Source organism: Paroedura picta, chromosome 16 (assembly GCF_049243985.1).
Source record: "Paroedura picta isolate Pp20150507F chromosome 16, Ppicta_v3.0, whole genome shotgun sequence".
Classification (NCBI taxonomy): Eukaryota; Metazoa; Chordata; class Lepidosauria; order Squamata; family Gekkonidae; genus Paroedura; species Paroedura picta.
This window is the reverse complement of record NC_135384.1, coordinates 3,679,359-3,694,927: the sequence shown is the minus strand read 5'-3', so window position 1 is coordinate 3,694,927 and position 15,569 is coordinate 3,679,359. Positions and strand designations below refer to the sequence as shown.

Genomic DNA, 15,569 nt, shown 5'->3' with positions numbered 1-15,569 from the left:
ATCCCCGCGAGGGCCAATGAGAACTCTAGCGCGCAGCGCCATCCATTGTGTCGATTGGAGGAGCGCCGGGAGCCAATGACTGTTGAGACAGATGAGAGAGTCAACGCAAGCCGCCAATGGGAACGGGGAGAGCGGGCTTCCTCGGATGGGCGAGAAAGCCATATAAGTAGACGGACGGGAACGTGGATCGCTCGTTCAGTTTGCTTTGCTTCCTAGTCGGAGAAACAGACAAGTGTGTCACGATGCCCGAACCTGCCAAATCGGCGCCGGTGCCCAAGAAGGGCTCCAAGAAGGCGATCACGAAGACGCAGAAGAAGGGCGACAAGAAGCGCAAGAAGAGCCGCAAGGAGAGCTACTCGATCTACGTGTACAAGGTGCTGAAGCAGGTGCACCCGGACACGGGCATCTCCTCCAAGGCCATGAGCATCATGAACTCCTTCGTGAACGACATCTTCGAGCGCATCGCCGGCGAGGCCTCCCGCCTGGCGCACTACAACAAGCGCTCCACCATCACCTCCCGCGAGATCCAGACCGCCGTGCGCCTCCTCCTGCCCGGCGAGCTGGCCAAGCACGCCGTCTCCGAGGGCACCAAGGCCGTCACCAAGTACACCAGCTCCAAGTAATGGGAGAACAAATCAAGATTTGAAACCCAAAGGCTCTTTTCAGAGCCACCCACTTCCTCTGCAAAAGAGCCATTATCACTTAGACCCATCCTTTGTACATGCCTGTTTGTCTCATTAAATAGGTGAACACAACTCGTATGTATAAGTTCACCTGTGCTAATGTCCGTTTCAGTTTCCAAGGGCAAAAAAAGCTACAAAATACTCCCAATCACAAAAGGAAGTATCTTCAAAGTACATTGGCTTGTCTGCTTGTAACTTCAGAGTTCTAATGTCAAAACAAGCACTTTTCCATATGACCAAAAACTGATATTTGTTTAACATTTAACAAAACTTAACAGCATTAGATCTTTCCCTCCAGGTAGTTTGATCTGTGTTCTAAGGAGGAATTCTGAGTACTAAGCCACATGTACTGTTTCAAATTGTAGCAGTAATACTGGTAACATTTTTGCACTCTTAGAAGGGAAATGGATTTGAATGATAAAATGTACCAGGAGAATTGCATCCTCTCAGGCCACAGTTGATATAATTTTGTTCATTTTCAAAATTACTGCTAGGTTCCATGTGCAGAGCAAGTTTGAATCCAGGGGCACCTTGGAGCAATAAGGTTTAATTCTGGGTATATCCATTTGTGTGCACTTCAGATATCGAAAGCTGACACCCCGAATATTAAGGTGCCACTGAGCTCAAATGTTGTTCTTTGGCTTCACACCAGCACATCTACCCACTTGAATCTACAATTTGGGACGGTTTCAGTTGTGGACCCAGTTGAAATACCATAAAATAATGAGTAAAAGTTTTTAATATTTATGGGTTCATAGTTTGATTAGTATCCCCTCCCCCCCAGGACTGCTGGGCTGGAATTGTAGTGGATGGGAAAAGATATCCCAGAAGAACCAAGAAGTCTGCAGGCATATTCAAGGAATACGAGCCAGAAAACCCTAAGTAATTGTGGAATGAAAACTGCAAAACAAACTTGTGACACCTTCAAAGGCTAACACAATGATGTGCAGAAGTGTCTTCAACACCTCAGTAAAACACCCAGCCCCCCTCCAAAGTTTATTCCCCCCTGAACTATATAGGTTCAACAAATACAGAATACTAAACAGGAATGCTTTTACTTTGTATGAAAGAAATCTTGTCCTGTTTATATGAAGCCAGAGAGGTCATGGTGCCCTCTCAATGGTTAAGTTTTGCAGCATGTCTCTTAATTGTGCTGAATCTAAAAATACTGTTGTTTCCCCTAAAATCTGCCCCCCTAACTTTGTACTCTTTCTAGGTGGCAATTGTGAATTTTAGCTTTGCATACTATCAGCGCCATGCTGTTTTAAAAAAAAAGAGTAAAGCGCTATTAATGAACACTATTTCATTCCAGTTCCTGCTTTCTCCAACTGGCCACCAGCCATTTCAGTAAAATAAGAACGGGATGAATGATTACAAGCAATATTCTGACTACAAAGAGCCCCTATCTACGCGGGAAAAAGTTAAGAAACGCGGCAAAAACCATGTTTTTTATTTCGAAACAGGAAGCCGAGATGCTGATTGGCTCGTTTGAAAACTGACGCACACGGCGGATTGGATAGAACAAAACACACCTCCATTTTTCTAGGTAGGCTTGGCCGAGCGCGGTTTTCATTGTGGTCCGAATACTGCTTATTTAAAGGGACAGACCTTGGGTTTGGTTTTATTTCTGCTGCTTCCTTTACAAGCGGGAAAATGTCCGGGCGCGGCAAGGGCGGGAAGGGCCTGGGGAAGGGGGGCGCGAAGCGGCACCGCAAAGTGCTGCGGGACAACATCCAGGGCATCACCAAGCCCGCCATCCGCCGCCTGGCTCGGCGCGGGGGCGTGAAGCGCATCTCGGGCTTGATCTACGAGGAGACCCGCGGGGTGCTGAAGGTCTTCCTGGAGAACGTGATCCGCGACGCCGTGACCTACACCGAGCACGCCAAGAGGAAGACGGTCACCGCCATGGACGTGGTCTACGCGCTCAAGCGCCAGGGCCGCACCCTCTACGGCTTCGGCGGCTGAGCGGGACCCGCTGCAAATCCCGCTCCGGCCGGCAAAACACAAAGGCCCTTTTCAGGGCCACCCACTTTATCACAAAAGAAGCTGGTTGCTTCGTTATTTTTATATATATATATATATATATATATATATATATATATTAAATGGATAATATCAGCCCAGTAGCACCTTTAAGACCAACAAAGATTTATTCAAGGCGTGAGCATTAAAGCGCAAGTTGTTTGCGTATGATCGAGCCCCTTTTAAAGAACAAGATGTACAGTGAATTAACTATGCCGGCTCGGCAGTTGTGTTATCTTTGTGTTACGACGCCTTTTGTCCCGTGAAGCAGAGTGGCGCAGCGGAAGCGTGCTGGGCCCATAACCCAGAGGTCGATGGATCGAAACCATCCTCTGCTAGTTTTTTTTTTCCCACCCCAAAAAGCCCTTTCATTTTTGTTGAGAAATCCCCGTGAAGGGTTGGTTCTGTTTTTCTTTAAAATACGCGGAAGGTAACTCCTTGCTTTAATGGAAACCGTCACTGTGAAATATTTAAATAAGGTAAAAGATTTATTCCTCCTCCCCCCCCAAATAGTGGGGGCGGGAATTGAGAATGAAACAGTGATTCTGGTCTCGCTGCCTTTGGAACAAATTTAAGAATTCGGGGGGTGGGGTATCCTGGAAAATTAGATTTGATGGTGTCAGAAAAATGATTTTGTGCCGCTTATATTGCAAAACTTGGATTGACAAGAAATAAAATTAACCCATTGAAAGCTATGCAAGAAAGGACATCAGTGTTTTCTTTAGAGTGTACATGAGCCTAGCCTGCCTACCTCACAGGGTTGTTCTTTCATTTATTTTATATTTATTGTATGTGTCATGTAGCCAGATCTGAGGGTTGGCAGGAGACAACTGGACATGGTTTGCCATTGCCTATTGTTCCTTGGAGAAATTGTCACACAAATCCTTCGAGGTCTCCTATCCAACTACTAGCCAGGATCAGCCCTGCATAACTTCCCAGGTCAAACAGGGTAGTTATGAAGAGACCCTAACAAGCTGCTTTCAGGTTCCCATTGAAGCCATAAAGGAAGCATTCCAGCAATTCCTATGAACCTGCAAATGGTAGTCTTAACTCTTTCATGTCAACTCACCAAAGTTGCTAGGATGGAGCTAGTAAAAAGTGTTCTCTAAACTCATTGGCTTGGGGGGAAAAAACCTTCCTACAGAGCTGTCTAGTGTAGGGGCCGGCCAGCAAAGGGGGGGCTGGAGGCTGAGGGCTTCCCCCGGTGTTTCCTCATCCAATCTCCATGTCTTCCAGCCCTGGATAGACCTCTCCTCCGTAATCTGTTGGATCCCCTTTTAAAGCTGCCTGTTCCAAGTCGCTGTAACCGGCTTCCCTTTTTAAAATAATCTCTAGTGTAGTCTTTGCCTCTTTCACCACTGTCCTTACCTGGATAGGCCAGGCAAATCTAATCTTGGCAGATCTTGGGAGCTAAGCAAGATTGGCCCTGGCTAGAATTTGGATGGGTTTCCTCTAAGGCAGGAGTAGTCAACCTGTGGTCCTCCAGATGTTCATGGACTACAGTTCCTATGAGCCCCTGCCAGCAAATGGGAATGACTACCCCTGCTCTAAGAAATGACACGGAGCCAGAAAGAGGCCAACTGCCTCATAATATTCCTTACCTGGTTGCTAGAAAAACCATGTGCTGTAGTGCACAGGGGTAATATTCTCATGGACCTGTCCACTGCAACCCCCAGATCTCCTTCCTTCTCTGTTCCACCCATCACTACATACAAGAAGTTAGGGTTTTTGGTTTCAGGGTGCATAATTTTACACTTATCAGTCCTGGATTTGTCACATTGTCGCTCCCTCACCCAATTTTTGGAAATTCCCTCGGACCTCTGCTGAGTCTAACTGGGTTTTCATCATCAAAAATAGTTTTTGCAGCAGAAACACAGGTTTTAAATCCTGTCAGCTCCAGTGATAATTCTGGAAGGGTAATTGTGTTAATCCGTCTCTGCAAATAACTGGACTCAGAAATGCTTGTCCCCACCCCCCTCACTGACCTTTGTTTCCACATCAGTTTTAAATTAGCATAAAGCCCCCACCCTGGACATATCTGAATTCCACAGACGCTTTGGAAAAATTCTTCAGTGTTTTGTGTTTTTACCTAGTATATGGGGGAGTGCACATATAGACTGATTGTGTCACCCAGAAAAAAGTTGGTCTTAAAATTGCATTCAAGTTACAGGTAGGTGACAATTTAAGAAAACCTTTTTCTGGTTTTTCTGTGGAAGAGTGCTTGCACTCAAAAGCTCACACATGGAATAAATATTTGTTGGTCTTAAAGGTGCCACTGGACTCTGATTTTGTTGTGCTTTTCTGGTTTGTTTGTAGATAGATTTGAGTCTAGTAGCATCTTGGAGACCAAAATACTTTTTTTGAGGGGAAGGGTTTGTGTTTCAAAGTCAGATGTCCCCTTTTCAGATAAGTGAGAAAACAGCTGCTGAATTTTTCTCTCTCCTGTGGAAACACTTTATTTTCTGCCAACCTGGACAAACCAGCCTAACCTGATCTCATCCAATTTCAAGTTCAGTTCAGCCCTGGCAGGCTGGCTATGCCATGACTTGATAACACTTCTCACCACCCTCTTCCTTTTAGGTAAAGAGGGTGCTACTCCAGGGTGAGATCCAGGCCCTTTGACCTGTAAGATGGAGTTATTCCACCAGGCCTATGGTTGAAGACAAAAGTAATATCCACCAATAAAGCTGGCCTCACAGCTGGACGGGGAGGAGGAAAATTGGAAGACCGTCTCCTTACAAAAATCCCGTCTGGAAAATTTTAGCTGGAAGCATTAGGAAAAACTGTGAAGTTTTAGAATTTTAAGCTCTGTAATTCCTGTATATTTTGAATGTTGACACCCACCCTGAGCAATGTGGGGTAAAAATAAAATAAAATAATCAAAATCCTAGGCAAGCAGCAGAAGGTGGGTTGAGTCCTGGGTGTCACCCTCCCTGTCAGCTTCTCAAACAAGCAGGCTTGGTATGTTCGGCCGAAGCAATTTATTGAAAAGAAACAAACTAAGTTCATAGTCCTTTTTGTTAAGACTAAATCGCAATACCCGTACAGATCAATATATTCCCCATCAGCCATACTGTCATGTCGCATCATCAGCCCATTTCAGAAGGTAACCTCCCCACTTTCCCAGGCACATATGCTGTACCCAGGTAAGAACCCCAACTGCTGGACTCCATGGCTGCAAGGACAGTGGTATGTAAACAGTACGGAAGCTTCCTCTCCTCCAAACACCCAAAATCTACACAGAGATCAAAGTGAAACTACAAACAACCCCAAACTCCCAAACATTGCCGAGCTCCCCAAATAATTCACCTACTCTCCCTTCCCGTAGAGCAGGGGTAGTCAACCTGTGGCCCTCCAGATGTGCATGGACTACAATTCCCACTAGCCCCTGCCAGCATGAGCCCCTGTAGTCCATGAAAATCTGGAGGACCACAGGTTGACTACCCCTGCCGTAGAGAACACAAGCATACAAAAAAGGCATACAGTGAAAACATGGTAGGGAACTGATACCAATACAGATCCTGAAACTGGGAACCCCTCTCCGCATGGCTTTCTGAATCACAAATCCTGCATGTTTCAACTCTGCTGACCGGGCCCTGGTTAGCAGTCAGATGGCAGGCAACCATGGAAGTCAAGACGAGCAATGGCCAACCACCTCTGCTTGTCTCTCGCTTTGCAAACCCTACAGCATCACCACAAGTTGGCTGCAAAAATGAAATCTCGCACGCACACGTGAAGAAATAAAAGTTCCCGGGCCAGGCCGCAGAGCGTCTCACTCCATCTCCTCTTCCTGCCCCTCATCATCCATGATCAGCAGATCTTCTTCCTCTTCCATGCTCCTCTCCTCTCGGGAAGCCACGGCACCTGGCAATGAGAAGTCTTCCGCTGGGAGCTGACAATCCGGTGGGAGGAGATGGCGGTTCCTCCGGATGAACGTAAACATCTTCACGTCGGCAGGGGTCAGGTCTTTGTGGCAGCCAGAGCCGGCGGCCTCGGGGAGCTCCTCGGAGAACACGGAGGTCAGAGGGCACCCGAAATGGAACACAGCGACCTTGAAGAGTGCCGGCCAGGCCTCCATCTTCTCCTGCCAGTACAGCATGGGACTGGCGTCTTCTCCAACATGGTCTACGTTGTCACGGAGATACTCCTCCACTTCCCGACAAGCTGCTGCGGTGCCCTCCTCGCTTGCTGGCCCCGTGGCGGGCTCGCTTTTGGTGATGACCTTCCACCGCTTCATGGTGAACTGCCAAGCAGCCGAGCTGGGCGCGTCGCCGGGAGCAGCGGGCCACTGAGGAGACAAACGGCCGGCCTGCGAGGACTCCCTGCCCGACCCAGGTGGCACGTACGCCCGTGTTGCCAAGTCCGTGATGTGAGCCCGTAACAGGGCGGCATCCGCCGTGTCAGCACCGCCCAGCTTCATGGCGGTGATGTCGCGGAAGCGGGGATCGAGGAATGCGGCGACACGGCAGACCAGGCTGTTCTTTATCTCCCAGAGCTGGCGATCGCCGGCTAGGCAGTTCAAGGCCTGGGTGGTCAGGTGTGCTCCGGTGTCGTTGTTCTCCTGGGAGTAGCGGGTTCTCAGGGCCCGGAGCTGTTCCTCCAGGAACCACAGCAGAGGGAGGGCCTGGCAGAGAGTGGCGTCCGACCGCTTGACCAGCAGGGCAGTGTCTTCAAAGGGCTTGAGGATCTCCACCAAGCACTTCAACAGCTCCCAGTCCACCGGCGTCAGCTGGAAGGCGGACGCTTCCTCGTCCAGGTCTCCCACAATGCCGACAGCTTGCCGCTGCCGGTACAGGCACTCCAGCATCCTGAAGGTTGTGTTGGATCTTGCCGGGGGCTTGCGCCGTGTTGGCTGACGCCCCCCCAGGCTGACTTTGGCTTCCAGGAGACGGCGTCGAGCAGCTGCTGAGGACCTGTAGTGGCTACAGAGCCTCCTCGACTTGTTCAACAGCCGGGTGACCTGGGGGTCGCCCATCAAAAATGCCTTCTTGACTATCTTCAGACTGCCAGCCAGGCAAAAGATATGGCTGAGCTGCAGCTCCCTCACAACCTTGGCCAAGCCGGTGCCATCGTCGGAGACCACGGCACCGGTCTTCAGGTCATGCAGCCAATCCTGCAAGACTTCTTGCAGTTTCCAGCCCACGTCCTCTCCGGAGCAGGTCTCCTCAAAGGCACGGACGGAAAGGGTGGCATGCTGTGGGGAGAGCAAGCCTTCCGACTCGGCCACCCAGTGTCCTGTCACGGCCATGTAGGACGCCCCTCGGCTGCCGGGCCAGGTATCGATGGCGATATGGACGGTGCGGCCTATGCTGCATGCCACTGCTTGGCGTACCGCTCTGGACAGGACGCTGGCCAGCTCTGGCAAGGCCTTGGTGGCAAAGAATGCCCTGGGAGGGACCTTCCAAAGGGGTTGGGCGGTGGCCATCAGCCGGAGGAACCCTTGGCTTTCCACGAAGGAGAGAGGCTGCATGTTCATGGCCAACATCCAAGCGGTGTCTGAGGCCAGCTGGATGGCCATCGGGTGGGTGGGAGGGTAGCAAGGTGGGCTCCTCTCCTGACGGGCAAGCTGGAAGGCTGGTGCAGATTCGCTGATGGCCACGGGACTCCGCGGGGGTCTCTCCTTGGGGGGCAGCAGAGGCGAAGGCGGGACCACCGCCACACCTGGCAAGTAGAGTCCATGGTGGACCCTCAAGTGTTTGTGGAGGGCTGTGGTCCCCGGCCGGGTACCTCCATCTTTCCCCCTCCTCACCCGCTTCTGGCACGTGCTGCAGACGGCCACGCAGGGCTCTTTCGGGTCCAGAGTGAAGTAATCCCACACGGCTGACGTCGTCTTCTTGGGCACCGGAGCGGGAGCGGCGTCCGCTACCAGCGCATCATGCTCGCGCCCGCGCTTAAAGTGGTACGGAGCCGCCGAGGCGTGGGGGAACAGGGTGAGGAAACGCACCATCTCCAGCCCTGCACGGCGGTGGAACTTCCTCCCTGCAGGAGACGTATAGGGAGGGAGGGCCAGAGAGGGCGACGAGGGCAGAAGGTTATGGGGTGGGGACAGTGACGTTCTTTCGGCGACCTTCTCCTCATCTTCCTCCTTCTTTAAGCAGGACGGCACCTCCTGAGTCTCTGTGTGGCAGGACCGTTTTGAAGTCGACCAGGTGGATGTTGTAGCTGCAATCTGAAAAGCTCTCAGCTCTGCAGTTTCCTCCTCCTCCTCCTCTTCTTCCTCCTCCTCCTCCTCCTCCTTTAGGTAGGTAAACAGATCAGGCACTGCTGACTGGCTGATTTCTTCCTCCTTCAGCACTGGCTGTAGTGACCCCAAGGAAGTCTCCATCACGAGATCTGGAGGGTCACCACCTTCCTCCCCTCTTGGGGGAATGAGGATCTTGCCGAAGGACGGCTGCAGCAATTCCAGCGGAGGCTTCCGGCTGAGCATGTCTCCCCCCGCTGTGCCTCTGGATCATGGCGGAGGAGCCCTGCAGAGGAAATAAACCAGCAGCAGGGCTTCATTTCTGCCACTTTGATCTGAGCCCCAAGCAACCGGAATCGTTTCTCATCGGGAATGAGATCTTTTAAGTAGCCAAGACTGATCTGCCTCAGAAATTCGGGAGTGTGACCTGTTTCTCACGTTACTGGTTTCTAAATATTCTATATGTACACATATATGAAGCTGGCTTTTACGGGATCAATACCCTTGGTCTGTCAAAGTCTATTCAGACTGGCCCAGAGAGAGAGCCAGCGGGGAGTGGGGGTTAAGTGGTGGCTTCTAATCTGGGGAGCCGGGTTTGATTCCCCGCTCCCCCTCCACACGCAGCCAGCTGGGTGACCTTGGGCTAGTCACAGGTCTTTGGCTGAGACCAGAGCATTTAAGATCTGGGCTCCCCCTGGGTGGGTACGAAGATGCATCTCCTGGGAGCAGGCTTGGAGGGGATTCCGGCCTGCCACCGCTATGTTGTATTGCTTTTTTTATCGCTATGAGGATTTTATTGGGTAATCTTTTATACCATGAGCCTTTGGTGGGGTATAAATTAAATTATAAATAAGTAAACCAACAGTCCTGTTAGAACTGTTCTCACCGAGCACTCCTGTCAGAGCTCTCTCAGTGGTTGCTGTAAAGAAAACATGGGGAAGGACGCACGGGGCATGCCCCTCACCGTGAATGCCTTGAGGAAAGGGAGGGATATGAAAATCCACAAGAAGAGCAGCTTTTTTTCACCCAAAGGAATATCTAAGCAGGTGACAGTCGCTTTTCCTTCCTCTCCCCATAACAGGCACCCTGTAAGGCAGGTGAGGTGAGAGAGCTTTGAGAGAACTGGGACTGGCCCAAAGTCCACCAGCTTGGCACCATGTGGGTGAGTGAGGTTCATGGGGCTGAGAGAGCCCTGAGGGAACTGCCATGAGAGCAGCTCCCAGAGAACTGGGGATGAACCAAAAGTCACCCGGCTGGCAGCATGTGGGGGAGTGAGGTCGGTGGGGCTGAGAGAGGTCTACCAGAGCAGCTCCCAGAGAACCGTGATTGGCCCAAGATCACCCAGCTGGCTGCACGTGGCAGAAGGATGGCGGTTCACACCCGGTTCTCCAGACCAGAGCCTGCTGCTCCTTGCCCATCACACCCCGCCGGCTCCCTTCTCAAGCTGGGGAGCCGTAGCAAATGCGGCCGGCACCCTTCCAGCTTCCCAAGCGGGGCGCACTTACCCGGCCAAGGCGCTTGGCAGGCGGGGAGCCCACCGAGAGACCGCGAGAGGGACCCCGGCGGGTGACAGGCGACTCCCTGGGCTTGCACCGGCGCGCTCCGAAAGGCCGGGTTGCAAAGGCGGCGGTGGAAGGCCAGCATCACCCGGGAGGGCGACCTACGATCTTCCAGATCCAAGCGCTCTTTTCTGCCCCTGACCTGATAACTTTTCAATATTAGTACTACCACTACTACTACTAAACATCCAGACCCGGAAGGGGAAAAGGACCTTTAAGCAACCGGATGTTCCCAAAAAGGCAGCTCGCTCACATCGGCTGCGAGGTCCCCGAAGCGCAGGATGGCGCGCCGGGACCGTCTGCGCGTGGGAAGCCAGTCCCGGGGCGTTCCCATCTTTGGACAATATTAACATTGTGACACTTTTGGGCACTTGGGAGCCCCCCCCCCCTTTCAAGTCCAGGCGGGTCCTTTACCTGGCCGTTTCCCTCTCCCTGCCAATCAAGAGTCTGGCCCGTTTCTCTCCGGTCATTGGGGAGTTAATGCGAACTCGCCCTGGGGCGGCCTGACCGGCGCCCAATGAAACGGCGAGGATGCCGTGCGACTCCTTGGCGTGTTCTCCGGACCCTGGGTGGTGACGTAGTGGGAAAGCCCAGCCAATCACAAAAGGGGAATCCGAAGCCTTCATTTCCATACCCTGCTAATAAATAGCAGCTCGGCCGGAGCGCCTGCATCAGTTTTCCTCGCTTTACTAGGGAGAGCAACCTTAGCCAGGATGCCCGAGCCAGCTAAATCCGCGCCGGCGCCCAAGAAGGGCTCCAAGAAGGCGATCACGAAGACGCAGAAGAAGGGCGACAAGAAGCGCAAGAAGAGCCGCAAGGAGAGCTACTCGATCTACGTGTACAAGGTGCTGAAGCAGGTGCACCCGGACACGGGCATCTCCTCCAAGGCCATGAGCATCATGAACTCCTTCGTGAACGACATCTTCGAGCGCATCGCCGGCGAGGCCTCCCGCCTGGCGCACTACAACAAGCGCTCCACCATCACCTCCCGCGAGATCCAGACCGCCGTGCGCCTCCTCCTGCCCGGCGAGCTGGCCAAGCACGCCGTCTCCGAGGGCACCAAGGCCGTCACCAAGTACACCAGCTCCAAATAAGGCCGCGGGAGACCAAAGCCCCATTTGAGACCCAAAGGCTCTTTTCAGAGCCACCCACTCGCTCCCCGAAAGAGCTGGGATTCTTGCGCCAAAGTTACAGGTTTTGAACCAAAAGCAACCCTCTAGAGAAACTGAAACATTTCTCTTTTTAAAAGTATTTGCAAATGCACGTCAAAAAACTCTAGTGACAAAATGCACAGTTGCAATTTCTCAGGAAAAGCCAGATGCACCACCGCGGTCCTCCACGTAACGCATCTTTCGGCCCCCTTTTTAAAACCCAAAGACCCTCCCAGTAAACCGACTGGACGCTGCGCACTCAAAAGTGCTACTCCACGGGTTCTAGGTTTCCTTTCTCGCACCGTCTCGCTATAATCGGGATCGCTTGGTTTTATTCCCTAGGACTGCGTTGAAATGGAGGGGGGGGACCTGCCTGGACAAAACGGCAGTTTTAGGGTGCAGCTCCAATATATTATGTGCAATGTAAGTATTAAATCATTTGCTGAAAAGTGAGGCCCATGTCTTTTCTCTAATTTTTTTTACAGTAAGTCTGGCGAGTTTTTTTTTTCCCGCCTCCGCCTGCAGAACTTCCTGATTCAAAAGTTTCGAGCCTCGAACCTTATTGGCTGCACAGAGGCCGGTTCTGAAAGAACTCCTCTGATTGGGGGAAACGGTTCCCTTTCTTCCAACGGAGCTCCTCTTTTCAGCCTCTCGCCGCTCGCGGGGGGGGGGTGTCAATCAAATTCTCAAAAGCACTGCTTTCCGAGGCGTTTTCCGCATTGATTTGGACAGCACGAACAGGGCGGTGAACACTGAATCAGGGTGGCCGTGGGTCGAGAAAAAGGCAAGGAGTTGCAAGCAATGATTCTTGTTACAGAACGAAGATTAAGAGTCCCGGTGAAAAACTGACGCTCTTGCAATTTAAGCAATTCGATAAAACTATTGCAGCTGCGGGTCAAGAGGCTTATATTCTGGAATGCGGTATTTAAAAACATGTCCAAAGACCAGCAGCCTTAAGGTATAAGGTTTCAGAAGAGACAGGAAAATTACAGCCCGGCTAGCTCAGTCGGTAGAGCATGAGACTCTTAATCTCAGGGTCGTGGGTTCGAGCCCCACGTTGGGCGTTGCGTTTTGCTTTCCTGCAAGAATTAAAAATTAGGCTTTTCGAACACTGATTGCCTCTTTATTATTTTTTAAAAAAATTGTGGCATTCTTAGATGAACAAATTAGGCGTTTAGGCTGTCCTTTCCGGCTATTTAGGTTATCAAATATGCAGGGAAACAACTTCCCTTGTCTCATGGGTTTCCCTCTCTTCGTTGATTTTAATTCTGTTGATTGACCTTAAATTTTGAAACTTGAACCTGGGTGTAAGTTTTTCATCATCGCATGCAGATGCTCTTTAAAAACGAAAATACATTATAAAAACAGTTTTTCACATTAGCTTTAATTTTGACTAATACTTCATGGAAGCGTCTTAATTGTGAAGAGCATTGAGTGGAGAGGTTTAATTAATTATTCGACAAATTTGGTTTCTGAAACATTAGGGGAAAGAAAAAAAGGAACTGCATCTCCCCGTCGGGGAATCGAACCCCGGTCTCCCGCGTGACAGGCGGGGATACTTACCACTATACTAACGAGGAAGACAATAAGGGATGCAAGAATAATTCTCCTTGACCAGCAAAAAGAGTTAGGCTTATATGGAACTGTAACTCCCATTTCATTGTTATCTGAGGAGGTGTGCCTGCACACGAAAATGTATACCATGAATGAAGGTCTTAAAGGTGCCCCAGGCTCAAACTTAGTTACAACCTGTGTTCAAGAATAACTTTTGTAAAAGCGGCAAGCCCCAAGTGTCTGAAATACTCCCATATACTAATTTCTTTACTTCGCCACTTTCATTTATCCATGTTTTATGGATTCTTTACATTTTATATCCATTTATGGTTCTATAAGGGTGTTAATTCTAATGCTTTAATCGGGTTGTTAGCCATCCCGAGATCCTGAGTGAGGGACAGGATATAAAATAAATTATTAATATTGAGTGGTTTTGATTCCCCACTCCTCCATATGCAGCCAGCTGGGTAACATTGGACCAGTCACAGATCTCACCCCACCCACCTCACCGAGCACTATTAATAAGAAATAAGCCTGCAGACACCACCCCATAAAGCCTTGCGTTGAAGGATTGCAACACAAATTAATATTTACTTTCCCGAAAATGCAAGTAATCTTTTTATTGAGAACTTACAACCATGGATCTTTCCGCTAAAATGTTCAGTATTCCAGCATGCTCTTGTTAAAAAAAAGAAAGAAAAGTCCATGGTATATGATATCATCTGTAAACCACCCAGGGGCATATGGAAGGGCAGTATACAAATATAAAATAAGTAACTAAATAAGGTAGGCCTTTCTTTTTCGTTTTGTTTCTTGCTCGCCCTTAGCCCAAGCATTCCGGCCTCTTTCGGGGAGCCAGTGGGTGGCTCTGAAAAGAGCCTTTGGGTCTCAAACGGGGCTTTGGTCTCCCGCGGCCTTATTTGGAGCTGGTGTACTTGGTGACGGCCTTGGTGCCCTCGGAGACGGCGTGCTTGGCCAGCTCGCCGGGCAGGAGGAGGCGCACGGCGGTCTGGATCTCGCGGGAGGTGATGGTGGAGCGCTTGTTGTAGTGCGCCAGGCGGGAGGCCTCGCCGGCGATGCGCTCGAAGATGTCGTCCACGAAGGAGTTCATGATGCTCATGGCCTTGGAGGAGATGCCCGTGTCCGGGTGCACCTGCTTCAGCACCTTGTACACGTAGATCAAGTAGCCCTGGAGGAGATGCCCATTTCAATTAATTAATTTTTTTTAAAGCACAAAAGGCTATCTTCAGATAGAATTCACCACTGCGGGAAGTGGCGGGGGCTCAAGGATAGACGGCTTCAAGAAAGGACGGGAGAAGCATCTGGAGAAGAGGCCTGACTGTGGGTCTAAGCAACAAGGTCTAGGGGGAACGCTCTGCCTGGGGCAGGGATGCTCCGTCTTCCGGTGCTTGGGGGGCCACAGTGGGAAGGCTTCAGGAGTTCTGGCCATGCTGGTGGACCTCCTGGTGACCCCTGGGCTTTGGCCACCCTGTGACACAGTGGGACTGGACAGACCACCGGCCCAGCTCAAACTGGCTTCTCTGACTCTTTTCTGGCCTTCCTTCCCCCCTCCCTAGATTCCAGGGACCCTCACCTCACACTTGTCCCAGCCGATGTGGAAGCTGTGGTCCAAGGCAACAATCTGCACCGTCTCCTCTGAGCCTGGCTCCGGCATGATGTTTCCACACACTGAGCACTGGGGAGCAAATTTCCTGGGGACAGAGAGCAAGAAGAAGGAATCAGCAGCAGCGTCTCCTGCCAAGCTGAAAGGCAGCTTCTGCCACTGAGAAAAAGGCAGCTTCCGCCATTGCAGAACGGCTCCAAGGGGAGGAGCAGGCAGCATCCCCTGGGCCGCCAGCCAGCCAGCCAGGTTGCCCCCAATGGAGTCAAGCCCTCTTTGCGCCCCCTCTGCTCTCCCGCCCCTGAGGCCGCCCTGGCAGCAAGCGGTGCGAGGGGGCGGAAGGCCAGTTGCTGATGGAAATCTTCAGTGCAGCGGATCTGGCTGGTGGCATCGACTGTGACGGGAACGCCGTCCAAGCAACAGTGGTAGCAGATGACGCAGGTGGAGCACTGAGGGTGGTAGGCCTTGCCCATCACGTGCAGGATCCAGTCCATGATGGGCCTGGAGCACACAGAACATTTCTCCAGGGTCACCTGGCAGGGCGAGAGGAAGCAGACATCCCACCTACCCCCCTTGGGAAGAGGCCACTGGGTCCAATTGGCCAACCGACTTTGCCTGGAGTTTGTGGCATGGCTTACTTGCTCAAGCTCAACATCTGCACGCTGCAGAACCCAAACTGCAGGATTTGAGGTGTGCACCCAGGATGGGTGGGGGTGGGGGGGGAAGGGCTGTGCCTCTGGCCTGTCATTCCACCCCAGGGGTCACAGCAGCAGGACAAAATACATGCCATTTGCCTGG

General features: G+C 51.4%; 5 protein-coding genes and 3 non-coding genes across 10 annotated transcripts; 5 read left to right on the top strand and 3 right to left on the bottom strand.

Annotated features, from left to right (window-relative positions):
* The first annotated feature begins 143 nt into the window (after nt 1-143).
* On the top strand, nt 144-2,263 carry LOC143826283 (histone H2B 7-like). The gene is made up of 2 exons (XM_077315012.1): nt 144-619; nt 2,147-2,263. Exons 1-2 carry the CDS (start codon nt 243-245, stop codon nt 2,160-2,162), a joined length of 393 nt encoding a protein of 130 aa, XP_077171127.1. The 5' UTR covers nt 144-242; the 3' UTR covers nt 2,163-2,263.
* Nucleotides 2,264-2,315: 52 nt separating this feature from the next.
* On the top strand, nt 2,316-2,653 carry LOC143826336 (histone H4). Its single transcript, XM_077315086.1, has one exon. It carries the CDS (start codon nt 2,337-2,339, stop codon nt 2,646-2,648), a length of 312 nt encoding a protein of 103 aa, XP_077171201.1. The 5' UTR covers nt 2,316-2,336; the 3' UTR covers nt 2,649-2,653.
* A 318-nt stretch (nt 2,654-2,971) lies between these two features.
* Nucleotides 2,972-3,043, top strand: TRNAM-CAU (transfer RNA methionine (anticodon CAU)). Its single transcript has one exon. It is a non-coding gene; the product is annotated as a tRNA-Met (tRNA).
* Nucleotides 3,044-5,667: 2,624 nt separating this feature from the next.
* LOC143825923 (zinc finger BED domain-containing protein 6-like) lies at nt 5,668-10,960 on the bottom strand. 3 transcript variants are annotated; one of them, XR_013226995.1, is made up of 3 exons: nt 10,392-10,841; nt 6,166-9,172; nt 5,668-6,049 (listed from the first exon to the last, which is right to left on the bottom strand). XR_013226995.1 is itself a non-coding variant. In XM_077314358.1 (2 exons), exon 2 carries the CDS (start codon nt 9,130-9,132, stop codon nt 6,478-6,480), a length of 2,655 nt encoding a protein of 884 aa, XP_077170473.1. In that variant the 5' UTR covers nt 9,133-9,172; nt 10,860-10,960; the 3' UTR covers nt 5,668-6,477. The 3 variants fall into 3 exon arrangements, 2 of the variants coding, with proteins under 2 accessions (XP_077170473.1, XP_077170472.1); XM_077314358.1 differs by lacking the exon at nt 10,392-10,841 and adding an exon at nt 10,860-10,960 and having other exon boundaries at nt 5,668-9,172; XM_077314357.1 differs by having other exon boundaries at nt 5,668-9,172.
* A 181-nt stretch (nt 10,961-11,141) lies between these two features.
* Nucleotides 11,142-11,634, top strand: LOC143825924 (histone H2B 1/2/3/4/6-like). The gene has a single exon (XM_077314360.1). It carries the CDS (start codon nt 11,159-11,161, stop codon nt 11,537-11,539), a length of 381 nt encoding a protein of 126 aa, XP_077170475.1. The 5' UTR covers nt 11,142-11,158; the 3' UTR covers nt 11,540-11,634.
* A 953-nt stretch (nt 11,635-12,587) lies between these two features.
* On the top strand, nt 12,588-12,660 carry TRNAK-CUU (transfer RNA lysine (anticodon CUU)). The gene has a single exon. It is a non-coding gene; the product is annotated as a tRNA-Lys (tRNA).
* Nucleotides 12,661-13,104: 444 nt separating this feature from the next.
* On the bottom strand, nt 13,105-13,176 carry TRNAD-GUC (transfer RNA aspartic acid (anticodon GUC)). The gene has a single exon. It is a non-coding gene; the product is annotated as a tRNA-Asp (tRNA).
* Nucleotides 13,177-13,858: 682 nt separating this feature from the next.
* On the bottom strand, nt 13,859-14,857 carry LOC143825638 (histone H2B-like). Its single transcript, XM_077313822.1, has 2 exons — nt 14,745-14,857; nt 13,859-14,339 (listed from the first exon to the last, which is right to left on the bottom strand). The coding sequence occupies exons 1-2, from the start codon at nt 14,823-14,825 to the stop codon at nt 14,067-14,069; spliced, it is 354 nt and encodes a 117-aa protein (XP_077169937.1). The 5' UTR covers nt 14,826-14,857; the 3' UTR covers nt 13,859-14,066.
* Between the last annotated feature and the right edge of the window lie 712 nt (nt 14,858-15,569).